The sequence below is a fragment of the Phoca vitulina genome, unplaced genomic scaffold, assembly GCF_004348235.1.
Source record: "Phoca vitulina isolate PV1807 unplaced genomic scaffold, GSC_HSeal_1.0 scaffold32, whole genome shotgun sequence".
Taxonomy (NCBI): Eukaryota; Metazoa; Chordata; class Mammalia; order Carnivora; family Phocidae; genus Phoca; species Phoca vitulina.
Window position 1 is genome coordinate 12,655,204 of NW_022589735.1, and position 26,076 is coordinate 12,681,279.

General features: G+C 44.2%; 1 protein-coding gene across 6 annotated transcripts in view; it reads right to left on the reverse strand.

Annotated features, from left to right (window-relative positions):
• GRAMD2B (GRAM domain containing 2B) overlaps positions 1–26,076 on the reverse strand; it is a 122,654-nt gene that overhangs the window by 18,277 nt on the left and 78,301 nt on the right. For 5 of the 6 annotated variants that reach the window (XM_032425285.1, XM_032425283.1, XM_032425286.1 and 2 more), the window contains exons 2-5: positions 7,283–7,402; positions 4,190–4,301; positions 1,548–1,614; positions 510–613 (exon numbers count right to left, since the gene is read on the reverse strand). In XM_032425285.1, the coding sequence (XP_032281176.1) occupies positions 510–613; positions 1,548–1,614; positions 4,190–4,301; positions 7,283–7,402 (403 nt within the window). Of the gene's footprint in view, positions 1–509; positions 614–1,547; positions 1,615–4,189; positions 4,302–7,282; positions 7,403–19,640; positions 20,218–26,076 lie in introns of those variants that run through there. The other variant, XM_032425290.1, reaches the window with a different exon arrangement.

Genomic DNA, 26,076 nt, shown 5'->3' on the forward strand with positions numbered 1-26,076 from the left:
TCTCTCAGACCAGGCCTTAAGTGTTCCAATTCCTGCTCATTTGGTGCTGGTGATGGTACAAAGTGAGCTCCAGTAAGTGGCTTATTTTTAAGCCTGTTTTTCTACGTGTCTGATGTAACTGATAGGAACACGGTGTAAAAATCGATATTTATTTAAAAAAATGGTCTTGGGTTTAATACAGGTCTTTGAAACAAATCATGGCACGCTCTCCAAATGGACAACTTTGAGAGTTCTCTGGTGCCATCTGGGTAGAACGGATTTAGTGCAGGGTTGTGGGAGAGATCTATGTACATATGGAAATAAACGGAGAGTGGTCTTTAGGAAAAAAGGGAAGTTAGTGTCATTTAGAGGCATTTAGAACCTGTAATATTTGGAACCACGATAAAGGAAATAAAGATATAAAGGTCTAATTAAGAGTAAATATTTATCAACATTGCTACGCTTAGAACAATTGATATTCACAACATATAATAAAGTGCATAGCTTCCTTTTTAAAAAATTATACCAACCTTAGTGTCTTTTCCAAAGACCTTGGAATGGAAACAAATCCAGTTTTCTGATACAAAGAGCTTCCCCTGGTATAATATCTCTTTCTGGAGAGCACAGGTAAAACCTGGGAAAATAGACACAGGTATAAGAGCGCTTAGAATTTCCATATGAAATAAAAATTATGTAAATATGTTGGTTCCCCAGGATTGGCAGAGATAATACACTCATACTCAAAAGATCTTTCACCTGTTCGTCAGCCATCTTTCATGGCATAAAGCTATGGGGATGAGAGTTTGTTATTTAATTCAAAGTCTTTACATGCCTTAGTATGGAAGTCAGAATGGCCAGGCAAGTCTATCACTACAAATGAGAGTTCCAGAATGGAGTTTCAAAATCTCCTCTGTTGAGGAAGGCGTGTCACCTTGAGCTCGTGGTGGCACTCCTGCCCCTCCTTCCCTGGGACTGTCACTAATGACTCCTTTTGAAATTGATGGTCTCAGTGTGGGAAGAGCATGTGACCCACATGTGTGGGCATCATGGCAGGAATCCAGCCTCCTGCTTAACATGGGTACACTGAGAGGCCACAATGGAACCCTGGTCCTAATGAACCTAAGAGGAGCAGAGGAGGTCTTCACTGGCATGCCGGGCAGGATGTCTGGGGGTGATCACAGCGCCCCGTGTCGTATAGGCTTGGACACACGTCTGTGCACTAGGATCTGCGCTTCCTTTCAGCCTTCTTTCAGCGGCCCCTCTTCCTCCAGTCTTGTTATCCCAAATCTCAGGACAACCCATACACAGTGCATTTCAGCGGTCAATACAGAAGGTGAGGAGATCATTCCAGAATCACCTTGGAGGGTTCCCTGTCATGGGGAGGGATTCGGTTTCCCCTTCCACTGTCCCTCAAGCAGCTGGGTGACAGCTGAATGCTAGCACCCCCGTTGCATCGTGACTTTCAAAAGACCTGCTCGCCTGGGTGCTTCAGGCCCCAGACAGAGCCCGCGTTCTTCCCCCAAACCAATTAGCATCCCGTCAAATAAGTCAGACAGGCCGGGACTTACTTTGCCTCAGTGGTTCCTCAGTTGGGACATCAAGGAACAACTTGTGGAAGTGCATATTCGCCTTGTACTACGGTGAGAACACAATACAGGCGTTACTGCTCGCATTTCTTGGTGAAACATCGTAAATCTGAACTTCAATTTAAATTACATAACAAGGGGCGCCTGGGTGGCTCGGCCCGTTAAGAGTCCGACTCTTGATTTCGGCTCAGGTCATGATCTCAGGGTCCTGGGATCGAGCCCCGCGGCGGGCTCTGCGTTCATCAGGGAGTCTGCTTGTGGATTCTCTCTCCCTCTGCCTCTGCCCCTGCCCCGCTCTCTCTCTCTCTCTCTAATAAATAAATAAATTTTAGAATAAATAAATAAATTACATAACAAATTTCCCCTCCCTTGATAGAGTCTCTTTAGGAATTCCTTCTGTCTGATCTTACAGTCTTCAGCACAAGCCTTCAGAGAGGGCAGGGCACAAAGGTTTCATTTTCCAACAAGATGAGTGACTTGCCGGTTAGACAGACATCTGGGACCACGCTGCAGCTGGTGGTCACCGTTCTGCCCAGGAGGCTCGACAAGGGTGTCCCTAATAAAAAATGACACGAAGCTCCAAGGGATCTCACCAAAGAAGGCAGGAGATCCCAGGGCACTACAGATACAAGGACTCTCAGAGGAGGGCCGTGGTTAAAGGGTCAGATAAACCTGAGTTCAAGTCTTGGCTACACCTCTCCTTGGGTGTGTGTGGCCAAGTGAGGGAGGCTTGCTGAGCCTCAGATTCTTCTTCTGTGCCTGAGGGCAAATACACTCCCTGCCTCAGAGGGCTGCCATAAGGCTTAAATGGGACAATTCATCCGAAAGACCCACCACCTGGTATTGTCACTCCCACTACTTTTGTTGTAAGGGCATTTCCTTAGCCAGTGTCAGGGGGAGATGACTCTCTAGGGCGGTAGAAGGCATGTGTTTACACAGCTGTAACAACAATAGACAGCCAGCAATTTCCATCTGGTAACCTGCCTTCACAAATACCATCCCCAAAATAACCCGGGGAGCTGATGTTCCCATTCCATGGGTCTGGACAGTGTGCCTCAGGGAAACTGAGTCACTGAACTGGCGCCACACAGCTAAGAGGTAGAACTGGTCCTCCTTCCACTGGACCTCTGCCTGACAGGACGCTTTTGATAAAAAAAAAAAAAAAAAGTCTCGTGAGCAGAACAGAGAGTACAAGCAGGCCCTTCATGTTTTATTATCCAAACTGGGAGTGGTCTCAGTGGCAGGACTGGCCCTAGTATTGCTCCGAGGAAGAGTTTAGAGAGGTCTGCAGATGAAAGGTGGTCCCCACAAGTCAGCTATTTTATAAACACCTCATGTAAAGTAGGTCTCCTCATGCTGCTTCCTAAAAAGTACAGTCTGAATCTAGAACGTTACCTGGATTAAAGCTAGGTATTCCAGGAGCGCTTTCCTGAGATTTGTTTGGTTTTTTTGGTTTTGTTTTGTTTTGTTTTTAATGGCTACAGTGAGAATCAGCTGCATAACTTGGTTTAAAAATAATCTGGGCCAGAGACGCCTGGGTAGTTCAGTCAGTTGAGCGTCTGCCTTTGGCTCAGGTCATGATCCCAGGGTCCTGGGATCGAGTCCCACATGGGGCTCCCTGCTCAGCAGGGAGCCTGTTTCTCCCTCTGCCTCTGCCCCTCCCTCGCTTATACTCTCTCTCTCAATCTGACAAATAAATAAATAAATAATCTTAAAACAACAACAACAACAACAACAAAACCTGGGCCCAAAAGAAAAAAAAAATCCGTAATACAAAAAACCTAGAACATGGAGTCTTCAAAAATGTGAACGTAAAACGAAAAAAAAAAAAAAAAAAAGGTTGGTGGGAATGCTCTATATTAAAAGTGACAGATAAATGTAATACGTGCCTCCTGACTGGATTCTAGAGATAGAGGAGCAAAAAACATTTATAAAGGCATCCAGTACTGGGACAATTATGGAAATCCGAAATGGATTTTACATTAATAATATTTTGGTATATTTACTATTTAGTTACATTTCTTGTGTGTGCCAGTGGGTTTTTGTTGTTGTTGTTTTTGTTCTAGTTCTTAGGAAACACGTATTCAAGTATTTAGGGGTGAAGTGTCAATAACCACCTCAACCCATTGACCCCAGTAAGTATGCCACACTCTAAGACACAGAACTGGGCTTTGACACCCGTCTGGGTGTGTTTTAGAGCAGAACTAAACTACTCCTGGACGAGAATCATGACCCTGTTCACAGGTTTCCCCCCTCCGTGTGCCGCTGGGTACCCTTCCATTCATACGGGTGTCCTATCAGACTCTAATTTTAATGCAAGGCTATCACAGCTCTCCTGGTCTCGGCTAATTATTAGACCAGCACATGACTGTGTGGGTCCCTGCTCTCAGGGCGCTTGTCAGAGTTAGGGGTCATGGCATGGAACTCACCACTGCCCAGAATATACTGAAAGGTCAGTGGTGAAATAACGATATTGATTAAAAATCAACCGAAGGAACTGCATCCTGTTCTTTCTTCCAGATTCTCTGCCATCTCTGCCTATGTGAGTCCTGGCCAGCAGGAAGATGCACATTTGGGTTTAGTGCCCCTGCCTTGACATGACGCACACCGCCTTCCCAAGTTACCTGGCTGGAAGACGAATACTTTTTCCTGTCCATCTTAGATTCATTTTTGCTTTCTGTTTTACAGTCATTCTTATCACTTGCTAAAGAGGCACCATCAAAACTGGATTTTGACCTGAGGAAAGAGAATCAAGGGAGTTGGTAAGGTGAATTTTGTACGCTACTCATTAATTGTATTGTAATAAATCTTGATTGTTATCCCATCTCACGAGAAAACCTGACATTCGTTTTTCTTTTCTTGACCTCAGTGATCACTCATAATACTCTAGGAGCATTTACACAGTACAGTGTGTAGGAGACCAGGATGGTTTCACCAGCCTACAATCTCAAACTGCAGAGAAATGTGGACTTGTAGAAGGGAGAAATATCAACTGAATTGTGAAGGTCATTATACCATCTCAAAAGCATTCTAAGCAATAAAAGAGGAGTAGTATAGGCAAATTATTAAACAAAACTACAGCTACAGTTCAATCAAAGAATATTTTTGTTTCAGAATTCTATTAATATTTAACATGTGTTAATTGAGGAGGGCATTGTATTAAAGGCCATTAGGCACACAAGATGGTCTTTTTCCTTAAGGAGCCTGTGACTTCATCACACAACTTTTTAAAAGGGCAGTACAAGACTTAGCACCAAATAATACATACCATGGGTGTTAGGAGGAACTAAAGAGGCACTAAGTCCATCAGGAGGTAAGAGGAGATCAATAGTGCAATTTGGGTTTAATACACTGGGACTCAGAAGATGAGCAGGAGGTGGGTATGAGGAAAAGAGAGACAAAACATCCCAGAGTAGGGAAAACAGAAGTGAAATCAGGATAAAAATGAAGACTGTGTTTGCAAGTGAAGTCTTCCTTTGTTCTAGTAAGGGCAGAGCTCCAGCTTGTGTTTCTAAGGTGATTCTGGTCCTGGCTCTCCATTTGAGTACATGTGTGAATTTACACATGTCTTCAGCCCTGCAGACACACAGAATCATTTCAAAGTGGAATGCACGTGTTGATTTTTAGAGGTCTATATATGTGTGATTTTTCAGAGGTCTACATAGGACCAAGTTTTAGGATACAATTATGTAGGGTTTTTTTTTTTAATATTATTATTGGGAAAAATGACACATGAAATCCATGATTCCACAATGTGATTCCTTACAAAGAGGCTCAGTTACAACTACTATTTGGTTCAAAGCAAATGTAAGAATCTTGAGTAATTCAGGTGGTATGAGGGTATGACTCAGAGACAGAAATGACTGAAGTCAGATTTTAGACTCTGGGTTTCTGTAGCTGTGAAAAGACGGGCTATCTGATGTTCTGGGCCCCTGCCAGCCCCAACAGTTTGGGTCCATGTTGCTCTAACCACAGGTGAAGATTTGGATTTAGCTACAGATCAGTGAACCTATTCACAGATATAAGTTCCTTTTGAATTCTAGGAATCACTTTTTTTTTCTTTGAAATTACGAGTAAACACTGAACTCAAAAATAAAACTATTTTTACAAATGTCAAATTACCTACTACTTATACTATCCACTGATCTGACTCAATCACCTCTACTGATTCACCTTTGTAAACGTTAACGGAACTGCCAAGGCAACGACCCCTCGAAGGACCGTCAGCAAATGCGACTCCTAGAGGAGGGCAGCTGTACCCTTGATGGATTCAATAGCCACAGCAGAATGGACTCGTCTGCAGAGCACGGCGCTCTGTGAACGGGGTGCTGATTTACATAGTGCCGCTGTCTTTGTGTCTCCTGAGCTGTGGTACTCTCGTTTCTCACAGGTGACTATGAGCTGGACGGAAAGCCCAGTGCAAAATGAAAATGTCGGGCCTCTTATTCAAAAATCAGGAATTTCCAGCCGGCCAGAGCGGAACAGTAAAGCCAGCGTGGGGCTCTGTGCGACCACACCGAGGCCCCGCCCGCGCCGGTTAACAAGCATGCTCTCACGGTGGGTGCTGGGTGCGTCATTCCCATCCCAAGCCTGGGGGCGGCGGACTCAAGGCACCCTTTTCAGGCTCCCGCAGGAGCCGGCCAGTAATGGTGCAAGATTCAAGAAACCGCATGCTTTGTGCCTTTGCCCAGAGACTCGTGCGGTGAGTGCGGCCAGATGCGCGGACAGGAAACTAGAGAAAAGAGGGCTGAACGGGAGCTGTGTCAAGCCAGCCATGCAGAACCGGAGACGAGAGAACTGGAAGCGACAGAAAAGAAAAAGTCTGGGGGAGAGAGAGATGAGACTTACGCTTGGTCTTGAATGAAGTAAGGATTTGGAGAGAAGGAATGGGTTGGGTAGCCAGGAAGGAAAGGGAAAGGCAGGAGTTACTTAATTACCCTTTGGCAGAGGCCAGGAGACCCCGAAAGGTGCAGTTCTGACAGTTCCAGGATCAGGGAGGAGAAAGGAGAGCGATCCCTCCACCGCTCGGTAAGGACCCCCGGCCACACTGCCCCGTAACTGACCACGGGTATAGCCATTCTCTTTTCAGGGCAAAAAAAAAAAAAAAAAAAAAAAAAGGCAACGTGAAGTTCCTACTTCTTCCTTCTGTGGGAAAGCAAGCACGTAAGTGGAGGCTCTGAGAGTGCCGGGGAACGTGGCTCCTCTCAGGCTCATGACCAGACTGCTGCTGGCTCCCAGCACCGGCCCCCAGGAAGCAGCGGCCCCCCGAGACAGGCACAGCCCGGCCCGGGATCCCAAGCGGGTGGCTGCCGGGAAGGCGACGCAGCAGGTGAGCACTCGCACAGGTGGAACGGGCACTCCCACCTGGGCAGATCTCATGGGCTCCCTGGCCACCTTTGCAGGTGCTTCCGAGGTCTGTGCCAGACAGGGGGCTGTCCTGGCTTTATCAGGTAGCAAGAGCCGTCCCTGAAGAAAGGGGCAGATGTTCTGCCATACGCTGGGGCAGGGAGGAGGAAGGATGCTGCCAGCAAGAGACGAGGCAGGAAGGCAAGCTTCAGCTTCAAAGACAGGCACCCCACCTTCTTTGTCAGGGGTTTATTTGCCTACAGGAGATCCTGACTCTTCACCACCACCACCAACCTGGAAACACGGGCTCCTCCCAGCAACCCCTTGTCCCCAAAGGCCCCAAAGAACAAACTGTCACTGCCAGGACTCACCGCAAGGAAAGGATTCTCTTCTGGTCTGGGGACTCGGCCTCGCTGGACGGGGTTGGGGACTGGATTGCTGGCGACTTACAGATCTTCTTTTTCTCCTCCACACCATTCTCAGCCTCTGAGCTGGAGAATAGAGAAGAACGCTTGGCCTTAGACATCCAGGGAAGGGGGTGGAAGGAAAAACGATGAAAACACCTTGCTTTCTGGAGAAGGGAATGATGTTCAATCCCCATAGCAGGCTGAAGTCAACCTGGACGGCCGTGCCCTTTCCAGATCTCCATTCTGCTGCCTCTCGGCTGGCCCCTCAAGGGCATGAGCTCCAGGTCATGCCTGCTGTGGCAGCTAAATGTCCGACTTTGTGGGAACTGGGTGGCTCCCAGGTGTGCGCCCGTGGGCCCCGCACTGCTCAGCTCTGCCCTGCTAGCTGCGTGCCGGGGCGACAGATCACCCGGAGGCTGGGAGGGCCTGTGTACACACGTGCTCGGCGCACACGCTCACGCGTGGCCTTCTGCCAGGTGTGAGCCTTCCTGCTTCGAGCCCCCACCCCTTTGTTTGCATTTCTCTTGTGTCATTTACCACCCACTGTTGTAGTTATATATAGGTCCCACTTTGGGTTGTTGGTATTTTAACCAAGCACTTCTCTAAGCCGTTTGCAGTCTCTAATCTACACAGCCACCCAGGCTGGGTAGGAATTATGACAACCCCCTCTTCAGAGATCTGGAATCTGAAGCTCTCAGATATCATCCACCTTGCCCAAGTTCACAGAACCGGCATCTGTCAAGCTTAGGTCTGTCCATCGAGGAGGCCTCTGGGTACACACCCATCCTCATATCCTCTCTCTCTTTCCCTTGCCATCCACCCACCTCCCGCCCCCAACCACTTGTCCTTCCATCTAGCCCCCTCATTAGCTCTTCAGTGCGAGAGGGCTCCACGGCAGGGTGAGGATCTTAATGATTTTTATACTGACCACAGGGTCTAGGTGAGTGCTGGTATCTAATCATCATCAACAGGCTTTTAGAAAACTAGGGCTGACTTTGGTGAAAGAAGGATTAGAGGGGCAAACAAGTTAGGAGGGTTTGCACACGACACCACTAACAAATGGAGGTAACCAGTGGGGTGGATGCAGGAGTTGAGCTCCCTCAATCTTAGGGACCGGGGACACGAATTCCAATTTGGGAATGAAAGAGGAGGGCGAGGAACGTGGGAAGGGAGAATATGTGGTGTTTTACATGGGCCAGACCTTCTTCCGTGCCAGCCTGCAAAGCACAGAACTCACAAGACACATTTCTGGGAATGTGAGAGCTCCAGGGAGGCTGAACATAAAGGAAAACATATTAAGATAGCATTGCAATGACAGTTTGGCTACTTTGAATCCTAATTGACCACCATTTGGTGTCTTCACCTGCACAGGACTGCACGCACGGGCAGGAAATGCGAGTGGTTAGTTGAAGCTTTGTGGTTGCTTGCTCACCACTTTTCACAGTGTGTGCCAGTTCCAGCCCGTTCCAGTAAGACTGCAGTAGGGTCAAAATCAAGACCAAGTGTATCTGACAACGTAGCCAGTTAACAATCCCTACCGACAGTGGATGCTCTTACATGGTAGTTAGCATTCCGAAGTACGTCAGCATTCCCCCACCTTCCACTTCTTCAATTCTCAAAGTGCTCAGAAGCACTTAGGTACATTCGAAGAGCTCAGTCTGTAATTGAATTGTGTGATGTGACAAAAGGCACATGGAAGTCTTTGCAATATTAACAGGAAAACACTGCTTCGGTTTGAAATAGAGGGTTCTATTTAATTTTAGCATCAAGTTGAATTCGTAGAACGGTTAAGGGGCTTTAGAGCATACCTCTGCCCACCCGCCCTCCCCAAAACACACACATTATTCGAGTTCTTCAAAAGCATCAGACGGTAATCCACTTGTGAGGCCCTCTTTAAGCAGGGAGAATAAGTGTGTGTGGAACCTCAATCATCCACTTGGCACTTATTTATGTATTTACTGAATTTTATGCACGAGCCAGAGCCGCTGCTATCCTGCATAGCACCTCTGCGTACTGAGAAGGACCCTACCCCCAAGAGGCACTCACCAAAAGCTGCCCCTCTGTTTGGAGGGAGCCCTATTGCTACATGGCCTGGCAGATCTAAGGTACCCCTAGCTCTGGGCAAATGTCTTATTTATCCACCTCCTGGACTAAATTCCTTACGAACAGGGAACGTCTGTGTTTTTCCACGGTGCTCAGCTCAGCATTTGATGCTCCTAGTGGTCATTTATACGTGTTGACTGATGTGGGATTCGTTCTGCAGTGTCTCACAGAGGAAGTGAAATCCATGTAGGGGCCCATTCAATTTGAGAGTTTTGTTGACTTAAAGATGCCACAGGGGTGCCTGGGTGGCTCAGTCGGTTAAGCATCTGCCTTTGGCTCAGGTCAAGATCCCAGGGTCCTGTTATCCAGCCCCCATCCCCCCATGTGGGGCTCCCTGCTCAGCGGGGAGCCTGCTTCTCCCTCTGCCCCTCTCCCAACCCCCCCCATGCCCCGCTAGTGCTCTCTCTCTCAAATAAATAAAATCTTAAAAAAAAAAAAAAAAAAGATGCTATGGAAACTCAAGCAAGTGAATTCCTAACACAGGAAAGCTCACTCCCACAAGCACCCCTCCCCGCTGAGGTGTTGTGGCAGTGAACTGAAACTATAATAGAATCCAAACAGCAAAGACTGGCCAGGTGTGGGAGGGCAATGAGATGGTTCTGCAAGGCCCCTCTGTAACTTTAAAGTTACTGTCGGTAAAGCTGAACTCACCGGCAAGAGAGATGAAATAACAGGTCTTGTTTAAGTCATGAAAAAGAAGAAACCAGGTATTTTTCTTTCTTTTTTTTAATAACCAAGAAGACAAGGCCTTTCAGGGACACTGACCACAAGAGTCAACTAAAAAACAAGACAAAAACCAAACCAAAAGAACAATCTTCCTCTTTTTTCCTTTCTCTTTCTCTCTCTGTCTCTCTCTTGATTTACTAATAGACAAGGCCTAAAGGTTTATTTCTTCTTGGACACACCCACGGTGCGGCCACCGCAGCCTGTGGTCTTGGTGTGCTGGCCTCAGACACGAAGTCCCCATGAGTGGCGCAGCCCGCTGTGAGTCCAAATCTTCTTCATTTGCTCCAGGTCTTCCCTGAGTTTGTTGTCCAGACCATGAGCCAGGACCTGGCTGTATTTTTTTCCATGCTTGACATGCTTTAGTCTGTTCAAGAACCAGTCTGGGATCTTACCCTGTAAGGATTCTGTATAATGGTGATCACCCATCCCACCTCCTCCTCCGTGAGTTCTCCTGCCTTCCTGGTGAGGTCAGTGTCTGCTTGCCACAGCACCACGTGGGCCTGTCTCTGCCCCACACCCTTAACTGCAGTGATGGCAAAGGCTCTTTTCTGCCCAACCATCGACTGAGTACTTGCAAAATGTGCTGAGCCTCTCAGGGATCACTAGACATGGCCCTAGAGGTGACCCTAACGGCAGGTGTTCCAACCTTCCTCTTTCAACAAATGTTTACTCGAAGGGTCCCTGCTGGCAGGGCAGGATGCTGAGCTGGGCAGGTGACACAGATAAGTGACTGACAGTTTTAAGTAGCCTCAGAAGAACCAGATGCTGGAAACACACGATCAACCTTCACTCGGCCTTGGCAAGTTTTCTCTTCTCCCATCTCCAACCCAATGTAAGTATCACTTATGGGCCCTGAAAGCTTTTCAGTGGGAATTCCAGGGCACTGAGACAGTCCTGCTTGTACCAACCAAGCCTGATGTTACCCTTTGGGGGAATGCTTTTTTATTACCAGCTAGGAAGTGCTGGTTTCAATAAGACACTGCCCCATACTGTTACACAATCTATAAATAAAAAACTTGTTGGACAGTCAGTCCCTATTGAGAGTGTAATATGAGTCAATTTCCAGACCTTATTAATCTGATGATGAGATGACTCAGATTTCACAATTTTTCAGAACTGGAATTCTTTTTTTTTTTTTTTTTTCTTTCAGAACTGGAATTCTTCCATTCCTCCTGGAAAGAGTCCTCTCTGAGTTTAAGGTAAACTCAGCTCTCCTTTCTCCTGTCCCATTAATCTCCCAGGCCCTTTGTCCCTCATGCTGAGAATGAGCTGTACTCGGCCATCATCCCAAGCAAGTCAAAGTAAGTAGCTATTGGGCAGAATGATGATTAAGTTTCATCTCAGGTGAGTGATTAAGTGGCGTCTCAGGTAAACAAGTACCTCCTATGGTTCAGTCCAGGCAGTTGTGTTCCTTTCTAATCACAGTGGTGAATCCCTGTGTTCGAATCTACCTTCAAGTTAAATCAGTCTAAGTTAAAGCATAAAAAATGTCATCAATTCCCTTATGGTAGCATGGATGAGGGTAGTTTTAAATCCATTGTCACTTTAAAAAAAAAATCCCTGATCACCATATGCTGAAACCACAGTCTTGACCAACAAGGTTTGGAAGTGACTTGAAGATAGGCTATGTTTCACCAGAGGATCTTAAATGGATAAAATCCTGGAAGTGGGACTGTCGTGATTAAGGCCGGGTCTGTCACAATACAGTGTTGTGCTGAAACGCTATACTGGAAACTAGGGTACACCTGGGGAGGCCAAGACCTAGGGCACCAAACACTTGTTTGTTTGTTTTTTAAGATTTATTTATTTGGGGGGGTGGTGGGGGAAAGGGAGAGAGAGAATCTCAAGCAGACTCTCTGCTGAGCATGGAGCCCAACGTGGGGCTCGGTCTCACAACCCAGAGATCATGACCTGGGCCAAAATCACGGATCAGACGCCTAACCAACTTAACCACCCAGGCGCCCCACCAAACCCCTGTTTTTGGTGTGCTGCTTGCTTAGTGGCTTCAAGGCTGGCTGGCAGGCGAGGGCGGCACTACGTGGGAACAAGATGGACTACAAGGAGAGAGGAGGGCTCTGGGGGTGGCTGGGCAGCAGCCATAGTACAAATCGAGACATCATGGTGACCATAAGGAGGGTGCAGACAGGGCACAAAGGTGCAGGGGGTGGTGATGCAGAGCAGGGCCTCTCTAAGACCCCTCGGCCTCTCCAACTGCAAAGGAAATGCAAAATCTCCCAAACTAGATTTTGTAAGCCAGGAAAAAGTCTTTCATTTACAATTTTGATACAGTAGATCTTTGTCTAGAAACTTTAAATTTTATGTACCTGTCTACATATTCATTTCTTTTTTTTTTTTTTTAAATTTTTTTTTTTTAAAGATTTTATTTATTTATTTGAGAGAGAGAGAATGAGAGACAGAGAGCATGAGAGGGAAGAGGGTCAGAGGGAGAAGCAGACCCCCCGCTGAGCGGGGAGCCCGACATGGGACTCGATCCCAGGACTCCAGGATCATGACCTGAGCTGAAGGCAGTTGCTTAACCAACTGAGCCACCCAGGCACCCTACATATTCATTTCTGAATAAGTACTAGAAACAGAAGTACACAATTCAAAAGTTACAAATGGAACTCTGAAAACCATAAACCACTGATGAAAGAAATCAAAGATGACACAAACAAATGGAAAGATAGCCTGTGCTCATGGATTGAAAGAATACTGTTACAATGTCCACAATAGTATGGACAAAGCAATCTACACAGTGTAATCCCTATCAAAATACCAACAGCATTTTTCACAAAACTAGAACAAATAATCCTAAAATTTGTATGGAACCACAAAAGACTCCAAATACCCAAAGCAACCTTGACAAAGAAGAACAAAGCTGGAGGTATGGTAATCCCAGATTTCAAGATATACTACGATGCTGTAGTCATCAAGAGAGTATGGTAACTGGCTCCAAAACAGACACACAGATCAATGGAACAGAAAAGAGAGCCCAGAAATAAACCCGCACTTATATGGTCAATTAATCTATGACAAAGGAAGCAAGAATGTACAATGGGGAAAAGACAGTCTCTTCAATAAATGGTGCTGGAAATGTCCACAATAGCCAAACTGTGGAAAGAGCCAAGATGTCCATCAACAGATGAATGGCTAAAGAAGATGTGGTATATATATACAATGGAATATTATGCAGCCATCAAAAGGAATAAGATCTTGCCATTTGCAACGACGTGGATGGAACTGGAGGGTATTATGCTGAGCGAAATAAGTCAAACAGAGAAAGACATGTATCATATGACCTCACTGATATGAGGAATTCTTAATCTCAGGAAACAAACTGAGGGTTGCTGGAGTGGGGGGTGGGGTGGGAGGGATGGGGTGACTGGGTGATGGACACTGGGGAGGGTATGTGTTCTGGTAAGCGCTGTGAATTGTGCAAGACTGTTGAATCTCAGATCTGTACCTCTGAAACAAATAATGCAATATATGTTAAGAAAGAAAAAAAAAAAAAAAAAAGAAGAAGAAGAAGAATGTAGCAGGAGGGGAAGAATGAAGGGGGGGAAATCGGAGGGGGAGAAGAACCATGAGAGACGATGGACTCTGAAAAACAAACTGAGGGTTCTAGAGGGGAGGAGGTTGGGAGGATGGGTTAGCCTGGTGATGGGTATTGAGGAGGGCACGTTCTGCATGGAGCACTGGGTGTTATGCACAAACAATGAATCATGGAACACTATATCTAAAACTAATGATGTAATGTATGGGGATTAACATAACAATAAAAAAATTTAAAAAAAAAATAAATGGTGCTGGAAAAACTGGACGGCTACATGTGAAAAAAGGAAACTGGACCACTTTCTTACACCATACACAAAAATAAACTCAAAATGGATTAAAGACTTAAATGTGAGACCTGAAACCATAATGCTAGTAGAAGAAAACACAGTGAATAATCTCTGTGACATTGACCTTAGAAACATTCTTCTAGGTATGTCTCCTTAAGCAAAGGAAACAAAAGCAAAAGCAAACTATTGGGACTACACCAAAATAAAAAGCCTTTACACAGTGTAGGAAACCATTAACAAAACAAAAAGGCAACCTACTGAATGCAAGAAGCTATTTGCAAATGATATATCCAGTAAGGGGTTAATAACCAAAATATATAAAGAACTCACATAACACCAAAAAACAAATAATCTGACTAGAAAATGGGCAGAGGACCCGAATAAACATTTTTCCAAAGAAGATACAGAAATGGCCAACAGACACATGAAAAGATGTGTCTAATCATCAGCACTCATTGGGGAAATGCAAATCAAAACCACAATGAGATACCATCTCATACCTGTCAGAATGGCTAAGACTCAAAAAGACAAGAAATAACAAATGCTGGTGAGGATGTGGAGAAAGGGGAACCCTCATGCACTGCTGGTGGGATGTAATTTGGGACAGCCGCTGTGGAAAACAATGTGGAGGTTCCTCAAAAAATTAAAAATAGAAATACCACACAACCCAGTAATTCCACTTCTGGGTATTTACCCAAAGAAAACAAAAATACCAATCCGAAAAGATATATGCACCCCTATGTTCACTGCAGTATTATTCACAAGAGCCAAGTTATGGTAGCAGCCCAAGCATCTACTGATAAATGAATGAATAAAGGACATTGGGGAGGGTATGTGCTATGGTGAGAGCTGTGAATTGTGTAAGACTGTTGAATCACAGACCTGTACCTCTGAAACAAATAATACATTATATGTTAAAAAAAAAGAAAGAAGAAGAAGAAGATAGCAGGAGGGGAAGAATGAAGGGGGGGGAATCGGGAGGGGGAGATGGACCATGAGAGACAATGGACTCTGAAAAACAAACTGAGGGTTCTAGAGGGGAGGGGGGAGGGGGGACGGGTTAGCCTGGTGATGGGTATTAAAGAGGGCACGTTCTGCATGGAGCACTGGGTGTTATACGCAAACAGTGAATCATGGAACACTACATCAAAAACTAATGATGTAATGTATGGTGATTAACATAATAATAAAAAATAAATAAAATAAAAAGATACTACAGTGGAAAAAAAAAGAATTTAATGGTAAAAAAAAAAGATGCAGTATATACACACAATGGAATATTACACAGCCATTAAAAAGAACAAGACTTTGCTATTTGTCACAACATGGATGGGCCCAGAGGGTGTTCTGCTAAGTGAAATAAGTCAGACAGAGAAAGACAAATACCTTATGATTTCACTTATATTTGGAATCTAAAGAACAAAACAAATGAATAAATACAAATAAAAAGCAGAAAGAGACCCATAAATACAGGGAACAAACTGATAGCTGCCAGAGGGTAGGGGCAGGAGGATGGGCACAATGGATGTAGGGGAGTGGGAGATACAGGCTTTTAGTTATGGAGTCAATAAGGCAGGGGGATGAAAGGCACAGCACAGGGAATATAGTCGATGGTATTATCATACTGTATGGTAACTATGCTTGTGGTGATGGAAACATAATGTACAGACCTGTAGAATTACTATGTTGCACACATGCAACTCATGTAACATTGTGTATCAACTCTACTTCAATTAAAAATTTACAAATCAAAAAACAAATCTCCCTTCTACCCTTGTTTCATGGTGGCCCTGTTTGTCTCCCAAGAGGCACCCACTACTGTTCCTAGCTCCTGTGTGTCTTTCCAGCAAGAGTCTGTGAACATAAACGAGGTTATGTATTGTCTAAGCACAAATGAGAGCGTGCTATCACAGCTTGCTTTTTTTTCCTTTTTATTTACTATATATCTTGGCTCTTTTTCCCTGTGAGTAGACACAGAGCTTCCTCATTCTTTTTAATGACTGCATAGAGTTCCACCGCAATGGGTAAATTATAATTTAACCAGTTCCTGATTGACGGACATTTAGGTGGATGTCAGTCTTACTACAAATACAAGTAACACTGCAACAAATGTCTGTGTATGTTTATTGTGTGTGTCAGTATATCCATAGGATAATTTCCTGGAAATTAAACACCTGTGTCAAAACACACACAATTTAAAAAATGTATAGTTATTGCCAAATTGCCTTCAGTAGAGGTTTTGTAACCCACACCCACAATACAAAGCAGTGTTTACACATTCTTAATAATAAAGTGTTAAACAAAAAAAAAAAATTTTTTTTTCCAAGTCCCTAGCAGAGTACCTGGCACATATGATAACGAGAATAATTTTAATGAAGACTGGTGTTAAATTTTTGATCTTTGAAAATATGAGAGGTAAAAAAAAATTCCATTATAGTTTTGATTTACCATTCTCTATGAGTAAGGTTGAGTGTATTTTCATGTATTTTGAAATTTCCTGTTTTGTGATTTAGCTGTTTGTATGTACATTTTGCCAATTTTTCTATTGGGCCGTTGATCGAAACGTTCAGGAGCAACACTTCTTATCACAACTATATCACTGATTCTTGCAATATTCCAGAATTGACTTTTTAAATAACTGATATTAAACAGTTAGAAGTTAAGTGGATATTAGGGGTTGGCCTAACATTAAAATAAGATGTCGATGACAAATTAACCTCTTTTTTGATAGGCTTACTGGCAGGGAGAAAAAAAATGCCAAAAACATAGTATTCTTTGGTTTCAGCAAAACCTTTAATGAAACCTGACAGGCTTCTAGTTCAAAAGGGAGGAATGGAGCGCAAATGTTTGCCTCTCCTTTCTGAGGCCCGTTAAAATAAGTATAAAACAAATAATACTCCTGCTTATAATCATGGAGGGAAACCATCAACTTACCTCGAGTAAGTTCCCAAATTTCTGGAATATGGGAAGTAGAAAGTACAGTATTAACTCGTGCAGCAAAGTAAGGAAGCTGTAGTTAGAATATGGGCATCAGTGGAAGGTAAGAGAACAGTAATCTGGTCCGTCAAAGTCCAATGAAATGCTATAGGAAGAGGACTAAGAAGCTGATGAATACATTATATTAAATTAAAGGTGTGTGTAAGAGATCTTTGACTGCCTCCTCTTGACCCTAGCCCCCATTGTCAGACCCATCGTCAGGCAGGCAGACAGACACTTAGCTATGGAGGTCAAATATCAGAAGGGGAGTCAGTGAAAACACAGAGCAAACTTAGTTGCAGAAAGCCAGGGTACCTAGTATGGAGGGTGGAGCCCTACAGTAAATCCTTCTCATCCTCCATGTGGAATCAGTAGTCCCCAGGCTAGATGCCAATCCACTACCCATGTCCACTACCCATATCTATGTCCATAGATCCCAGAAGAGCTCTCTAGTCCCTCTTTCTGAAATATGATATGACAACAAAGGATTGCCAGACCCTTGAAAACCTGAAGTCTTAATGACAAGACTGAGATAAACCAACAGGAAAGTAAACTCCTTAGGAAACTAACTTCAGAGAACAGAAGAAAACTTAAGACAAACAAGTGAACAAGAAAAACAAAACCCCAAAGTCTTCTAATGAATATCTTCAGAGAGAGAAGATGGCACCCATGAAATGGATCACAGTATTATGGGAAGGGAAAACCTCCCTGGACTCCCCAGTTCTCCTTGAGTCCAAGTCCTCAGTGGCCTTCCAGACACTTGGTGACCTGCCCTGTTCACCCCTCCTCAGCTCCTGACCCCCTCACTCATATCCTTCCAACCACAGCCCCAAGCTCTCACAAGAAAACCTATGCACTGGCTGTTCATCAAATGTAGGTTGATGTATTCTTGAAAGAGATAAAAGAGAAAGTAGGACTTAGAAAGAGGGGTATGCCTACGTAACATCAGGAGTAGGTAGAGGCAGGGAGTTAGTTTGATTTGACTCTTATGTTCCATCAAAACAGGAAGTGGAGAGCTAAGGTTGAAAATTAATAAGCAAGAGGGGCGCCTGGGTGGCTCAGTTGTTAAGTGTCTGCCTTCAGCTCAGGTCATGATCCCAGGGTCCTGGGATTGAGCCCCACATCGGGCTCCTTGCTCGGCGGGAAGCCTGCTTCTCCCTCTCCCACTCCCCCTGCTTGTGTTCCCTCTCTCACTGTCTCTCTCTCTGTCAAATAAATAAAATCTTAAAAAAAAAAAAAGAAATCTAGTTGTGAAGAGGAGAATCAGAGAAGATTTGTGGAGGAAATCAGCATGACATTGTGTGTATGTATGGGGGAGGCAATATTTCTTTTCTCATTAGCTGTCAGAAATACATTTCAGGACAAGAAACCAGAAGTGTAAATGATATTTCTATTTGTGCTGTAAATAAATACATAAAAATAACTAAAAAAAATAAATCCATTCCTGTGGATGGAGAAAATCAAACCCTCCCATTACGACACTGTACTCATCTCTGCCACCTCTCTGTCCGGGGAGACATTGTATTTGTGCAACCGTCACGGGGGAAGGATTGACGTTTGAGCTGAGTACATACAACTTAGACTTGTCGAGATACCAAAAGGGCACCAGAAATACAAGGGAAGGCAGTAGCAAAAACAGGCAGACAAGGAAGAGTCACACATGCACAAGGAAATCGAGCAGTCCGGTTTTCTCTGGAGTATAGGTAGCAGACAGAAGTGGCAATTACGTCCTTGGAAAGTTTGATTCCTAATGAGAGAGGGCTGCTTTTAGACTTCATTTGGTTGGCAGCAGGGATAAATGAAACATTTTTAAGCAGAAGGAATGAAGCGGCAGGGTGTGAAGTGCCCATCTTTTCCCACACAGCCATCGTGAGGGTCTAAAGAGCTATGGACTTTGGGGGGATTATACTACATCAGTGGCCAAGCACGGGGTGGGGGTGGGGGGCTGAGGGCGAAGGCAAGAGGCAGGAGACTGCACGGAGAATGAATCCAGAGATAACACCAAAAGAGAGAAGAGAGCAAGCAATGGAGAGCAACATCCAAGATAACCCCAAGGTTATCTGGGGGATGGAGAAGATAGGACTGCCACCAACAAATACAGGGAACGCAATAGGAAATGTAGTTGGGTGGGAGGGATTTTGCAAACCTAGTTTTAGATATAACAGATGTCTATTGTTAGCAATAGACGTCTAACATATCGTGAAAAAGCTGTATCTAAGAAACCAAGAGAACCCAAAAGAACAACAGCAAAAGGAGTATCTGACTGCAGAGGAGAGGTTCTGCCAGCTGGAAACTCTTTCTGCTGAGTCCCAAGCACATGGCCATAGCCAAGAGCGACAGCTCGAGCTCATCTGCAATCCCAGGCATGGAGGAATGGCTCACCATGGGCCACCAACTGGCCCCAACACACCTCTTTAAACTGGTCCCACAGAGCTCCCCTCTGCTCGCATTCAAATGGGCAAGTCTCTGTCCCAGGAGCCATCACGGGAGTCACTCCCACCTTTCTACCTTCTCCTAATTCTGTTTGCCCACATCACTGCTTTGCTTCCAAAGCCTAAGGCGACTCAATTCCAAAAAGCATTTGATCATCAGGATTCTGGTTCCAAAGGGACAGAAACCCAACTCAAACTAGCTTATGTTTACAAGAAAAGGAAAAAAAAAAAACAAAAACCAACCCGAGAGGGATTTTGTCCCTGCTTCAAGATGAAGTCACCAGTGCAGAAGAGCTGCAGCTGCAGACCTTTCCCTTCAACCTCTGAACACACAGCAGTCATCTCCGGGATCCCCCTCTGCAAGTCGCCTGGGCCATCAATGCCCGATTCATCCTCCCGAGATACCACCTCCATTGCGTCAGGCTGCCGCTCCAGAACCAACAATGGCTTTCTATTGGGCATCGGATTGCGGCATCTGGATATGAGCCAAGAACTGCCAGAGTTTTGCCATGTTCCTCTCCTTTTCAAAAAGAGTTCTGTGTTCCAGCCATGTTGGTCTTCTCCCCGCGGCCTCGCTTACATCGTGTTCTATCCTCCCTCTGTGCATCGGCTCCAGCCTGGGCTATCCTCTCTGCTCCTTCCCAACTCCCCACAACTACACACTGTTCCATGCCCGGGGCATGTCTAATTATAGACCTTTCTGATACTGGCCCCCATCTCTTTAGCTCCAGTGTCTAGATATAAGATATTGTGCAATTAATACTTACTGACCAGACAACTTTGAGTATATTTGTAGCACAGGACAAAAAAAAAAAAAAATCAGCATTTTTTTTTTTTTTTAAGTAATCTCTACACCCAACATGGGGCTTCAACTCAACCCGGAGATTCGGAGTCCCATGCCCTACTGACTGAGCCAGCCAGGTGCCCCAACAATCAGCATTTTAAGAAGGGCTGGACTTACATTTTCTTTCAACCTACATGGTAAACCCCTTCCCAGGTGTGCCGTACAACTTCTATTGGAAGGGGGCCATGCTGAACGTGCAAGAAGGGAGAAAAAGGTTGTCTTCCCACTTTCCCTTACAATGAATCAGCATTGTGTACGGACTTAATCCTCACACTGATCATTAGTTAGGTGAGCGATAATTTGAATCCCTGTGACAACTCAAACAGACTGTCTTCATTGTTGGAAGAAACGAAGATCGCAAGCAAAATTATAATCAAACTAAGTAACTTCTCAGTAGCGGTACTCTGAGGCCAAGCACAAATGGAAAACAACAAAATAAAATGACAAGAAAATACATCAAGGAGACAGCAATTGACTTTTCCAATTTCCAGAAAAGGCAAATTGATGTTGCTGATGGTGAATTCCCTGTTATTTACGCCCTTGGCATGTAAATAGTATTTTGTATGTTGCATTGCTCAGTGCTAACAAAATTTCTAAAAATATGTTTAATACAGCTCCTCTCAACAAGAATATAATTTTCTCAGGGCAAGGACTTTAAATAGCTTTTGTATTTCTATCTCCACTCCTTTTTTGAAGTTGTTCTTTACCAGCAATTGCTAAATGTCAGAATAAGCCATTTTCATGTACCTAAGATACATTCGAAGACATTTATGAAAACTTTGGCCTGAAGGATGTGTTTGGGGAAGAAATAAATTTTAAAAGCAGAATGAAACACTTAGCAAAACAGAAAGATAGGAATACAAAAGAAAAGGGCATGAAATCCAGGGAAAAAATACTTAGATTAAGTACAATATTAACAAATCTTTAGCTATTATGGAAAATACTCAAAAACATCATAAATATTAAATAAGATCAGAAAGTACCTCAGGTACTTGAGAAACAACTATAAATTAAAACCTAGATTATGGAGGGCAACTGGATCACTGGGAATATATTTACAGGACACGGTATAGAAAAAGAATATGCCCTAAAATAAAATAGCCATTTGCAATTACAGGCAATTCTGAACGATAAAAGCAAAGCTGTTTTACATACGTTGGACTTGGAACTGCTCAAATTCATAAATGTGCCTATTGCCCAGAGCAGGAATGCTAGAATTTAAGGAAAATTAAGAAGTTCTTTCAACGAGCTTTGGGGAGGGCCACAATTTTTAAACACCTTGACACCAAAAGAGATCTGATATCCAAGATAAATAGCCACAAGCATAGTCTTTGAACCTACCACATCCTGAACATGGCAAGGAAGAAGGAAAGAACAAATATGTAAGGACTGTCTCTGCTCTGAACAGATTTACATTTGAAATAAAGACAACTGGCACACATGAAAAAAAAAACCAAACCCACTGTTCTATCAACCTCATTAAAACCCAAATAAAGATGTTAATGCCTATGTGGGGTTCCATCAAAAAATATCAATTTGGAACCGCATTTTAAAGGAAAAGAGGACCAAGGATAGTACAAAATTGGGAGGACAAAGGCTTCAGGCAGAAGTCATAAAACGTTACAGCGTGCAAGGAAAGAGAAAGGAATAATTAACATGGATGTAGGAGTTCTAAAGAGAAGGTGTTTTTAGTGGAAGAGCCTGAGAGGTGAGTAGAATCATAAAAAATCAAGTGGCTGAGGTAGAAAGGTGCTGCTGAGCACAGGAGCCTCAAGATTTTGAGAAAATAAGAGGGCCCTGCCCTAAGACGAGGCACAACTTTCTTAAAATGCTACTCATGAGGGGCGCCTGGGTGGCTCAGTCGGTTGAGCGCCTGACTCTTACTTCTGGCTCAGGTCACGATCTCAGGGTTGTGAGATCGAGCCCCGTGAGATCAGCTCTGTGCTCAGCGAGGAGTCTGCTTGAGATTCTCTCTCTCTCTCCCTCTCCCTCCTGCTCGCACACACACACTCTTTCTCTCTAAAATAAATAAATAAAATCTTTAAGAAAAATGATACTCCTGAGCAAATGACGTTCATCTCCTCTGATAGATGGGTGCTGGACGAGAGGAATGTGAGGGAGTCGGGATTTATAGGTATTCTTCCAGCAGAGAGAAGGCAGAGGACTAGGTGGTAAGAGAGAAAGGGGACAAGGCAGACCCCCCCCCGCCGCCGCCCCCAAGCAGGACAACCCTAATAAATGACATGGGCAGAACATGACTTTGTGTTAATACAAATGAATGCCTCCTGAATTAAGTTTCATTTCTCTTGTTACCATGCATGAGAGTGACTTTCATTCCGGAGACAGAGGGAATGTACCATGCCAGAAATACATGTACTTAACTAGAAGGGAATATTTTACCTATTAATAGCACAGTAACGTTTAAAATTAAAAACAAAACAAAACACACACACACACACAACACCCCACCCCGACCCAGGGCCACCGGAAGCCGACTTAAAGAGCAATGTTTGTGCTTGTTTTGTGGAGCCCCCACTGTGTCCGTGGAAACAGGCTCTGCTGCTTTGGCCCTCAGCTGCTGGAGGAGGCATTTGGACTGGAAACACCGGAGACAGGAGATCGGGCTGCCTGCTCGCACCCTGGCTGTCATCTGTGATGACTAAAGTGCTTTCTTTCCTCTGACACCCTTCATTTCCTGGGACTCCTTCTGTTCTAGACAGGTTAAAACAAAAAAACAAACCCCCCCCCCAAAACATCAAAAGCCCAAGAGCTAAAAGACCCACGTACATGGGCATTGCAGCAGTTAAAAGTTGCCACAAGACTCCAAAATAGCACTGGCGAGAGCTCGGGCATACTGTCCCTCCGTCGTTTCCCCTACTCGAGCTCAGCTGTACTACTTCCTCAGCCTTCTGTACTCTGATCTCACGGCTCAGAGCTGCGTGTGTGTGAGGACAGCTCAGCATGTTCACCAGGCTGTGCCATACAGGAATTTCCAGAAGTCGGCTCCAGACTTCCTGCCACATCACCCCCAGTGATCGAAATGGGCACGGGTCCTTTGGAGGTCATCAGGGCACGAGAAAATTCTCTTTGCTTAAGTGCTCTATATTACTGAGGCTCAGGATTTCTTTCTAATGAAAATCAATGCGACTCAACCACTAGACAAGAAGGGCGCTGTCGCTTTTTATTTTTTATTTTATTTATAAATTAATATTTTTAAAAGATTTATTTATTTGAGAGAGAGAGCGAGAGGGAGCATGTGAGTGATGGGAGGGCCGGGGAGAGGGAGAAAAGCAGACTCCCCACTGAGCATGGAGCCCAACGCAGGGCTCTATCTTATGACCCTCAGATCATAACCTGAGCGGAAATCAAGATTTGGACGCTTAACCTACTGCACCAGCCAAGCTCCCCTCTCACTTTTTAAAAATGCAATATCCATACAGTAGAGAAAACAGTTTCCTCTAAGAAGCCTTGGTTTAACTAAAACACTTCCAAACAAGATACTTAAGCAAAGAAGAGTTCATGCTATCTCTATGGCAAAAAATTATAAAAGAATACTTTTTTGGATTATTTTTAGTTGTAAGATTCAAAAGTATTAATGTAAACTGCTCATGAAAGTAAACCCATTAACTGTCTCTTATCCGTGTTTTTCTCCCCTGGAATCTATCCCTGTGTTTTATATGTATTATTGTCAGAGAATTATTTGCTATTTATATCATTATATATCATATAGGACATAAACAATATAGCATATATCATATTTTGTTAATATCATGATATAATCAAATATATGATATATCATATGTATTAACATATGTAATAATTATAGAGTAACTCCTCACTGCTGTTGAGAAGAAATGTTTATCCCAGTATTTTAAAGATAACTAACTTGCACAGGATGGAAGAATTAGAATTAGTGTAATTTACACATGAAAATTAGTACCTCTTTCAAGAAAATATAAGCAGTAAACCTAAATAGATTTTTTTTTTTTTTTTTAACTCAAGCATCTGAGATCCAGACCTGAGCTGAGATCAAGAGTTGGACACTCGACCAACGGAGCCACCCAGGTTCCCCTAAATACATTTTAACAGATCTTACATTTGACATCCTTATTTCCTGTTCTTAATTTCTCCCACACCAAATATGCATTTTCTCTACCTGTGCTAAAAATACACTGGTTGGCCAAACACCTGTTCTCTGCCTCCTCCCTCTTGCCACCCCTTTGTACTGGATTTTCCAAATGACTTTAAATTTGCATTGCTGTTCGCAAAGAGCATGCATACCCATACTGTGCATGATACCATGCCAGTGCCCATGAAACTTGGGCAAGGCGAGTGTGTGCCACACCTATTATCCACATCACAAATAAGGAAGCTAAATAAGAGCACTGAGGGATTGACTACACAATAATCTGAGTGCCTAGAACCTCCATTACTCCCATACATTGACTGCCTGTTTCGTGCCAAACTCATTCAGACACCAAGACCTGTGGAATTTATCTACTTAATATTCTCCAGTTATGCCCCCTCCTGTTCTTTCCCAGGTGTGCTGGCTTCGCTGGGGTCCTCAAGGTCTTCTGCCTGGACCACTGTACCTCCCTACCTCATGTGAGCTCTGAGAGACCCTTCCTCCATCTCATGCCTTCTGTCTATATGGAAGATCACTTTACCCTGTGATCTTGGAAAAACCCAAATATGATAGGAGAGTTACATCATCTCCTCACCCCCATCCCACTGAAACACTTCCGATTCTCCAGTACCTACAGGATGCAGCTGAAGATGAATTAAGGAGGCCCTCTGCAATTTGGAACCTCTCTCTTTGGCTTTTAACCTCCCATCATGTTGCCCCAGTCGTGCGCTTAGGCAGCCTAAGACGTCTTTCCTGGCCCCGGCAAGCACTGATTATCTTCAAAGATTTAGCTCTGGCTGGCCTTCGTCCTATAGGGAATCTTGCCCAGTGCCTTGTGTGCCCTGAGGACTGACCCTCCTTTTCAGAATGCTCCTTCCCAGTACTCTATAAGGTATGACTGCCATGGCAACTGCATGCCCTAACAGGGGGTTTGTTTTAAAATTATGAATGCCTACAGTTTGCTTGTGTTTTCCCTCCTTGGATCATAAGCCCCTGGAGGGCAGGGTCCAGGGTTTTCTGTATCCCTTGGGAAAAAGGGCTCTACTCATTTCCCTTAAGTACTTCATGTTCCTCACATCAGCACTAGAGGCTGGGCATTCTGATTTCAGCCCAGAGCCCTTTCTGGCTACACCAGACAGCATAAATAGCAACAGGAAGGGATGTATTTCACTGGGGATTCCTGGACCTGGGAAGACTGGCATGGGAAAGGCCAGAGAAATTTTCTACTGGAGGGTGGATCCTGTTCTGGCAAACTTGGACCAAACTGGTCAGGGGCGTTTTAGTGAGGTGATAGTCTGCCCTTCCAATTTTCCCAGGCAAAGATCTGACAAAAGGATACAGCAAATACTGTGGATCAAGAAGGAATATTTCCATTGAGGAAGCTTTACTGTTTCTTCCCAGGCAACTGGGTGACATGTAGGAGAGTTGGCCTTACTAAGCCCGTATGAGCTCATCACTGCTACTGGGAGGGGCCATCACACCTTAGTTGGTTTTATTTTTTTAAGAGTCTAAAGGGCAATGCTTAGATATTGCAGATTCCAAGAAACCTGAAGAACACAAGATTGCTTGTCTTCATTTTATACCTCTGAAATGGATAAGGCTCAAGGAAAAGAATTTATTCCCAGATCTGTGGCTTCTTAAGAGCAGCCCAACACGTGGTTTCTGGGAGGGGCATCTTCATATAAGGGTTGTTTATCACATTTCAGTGT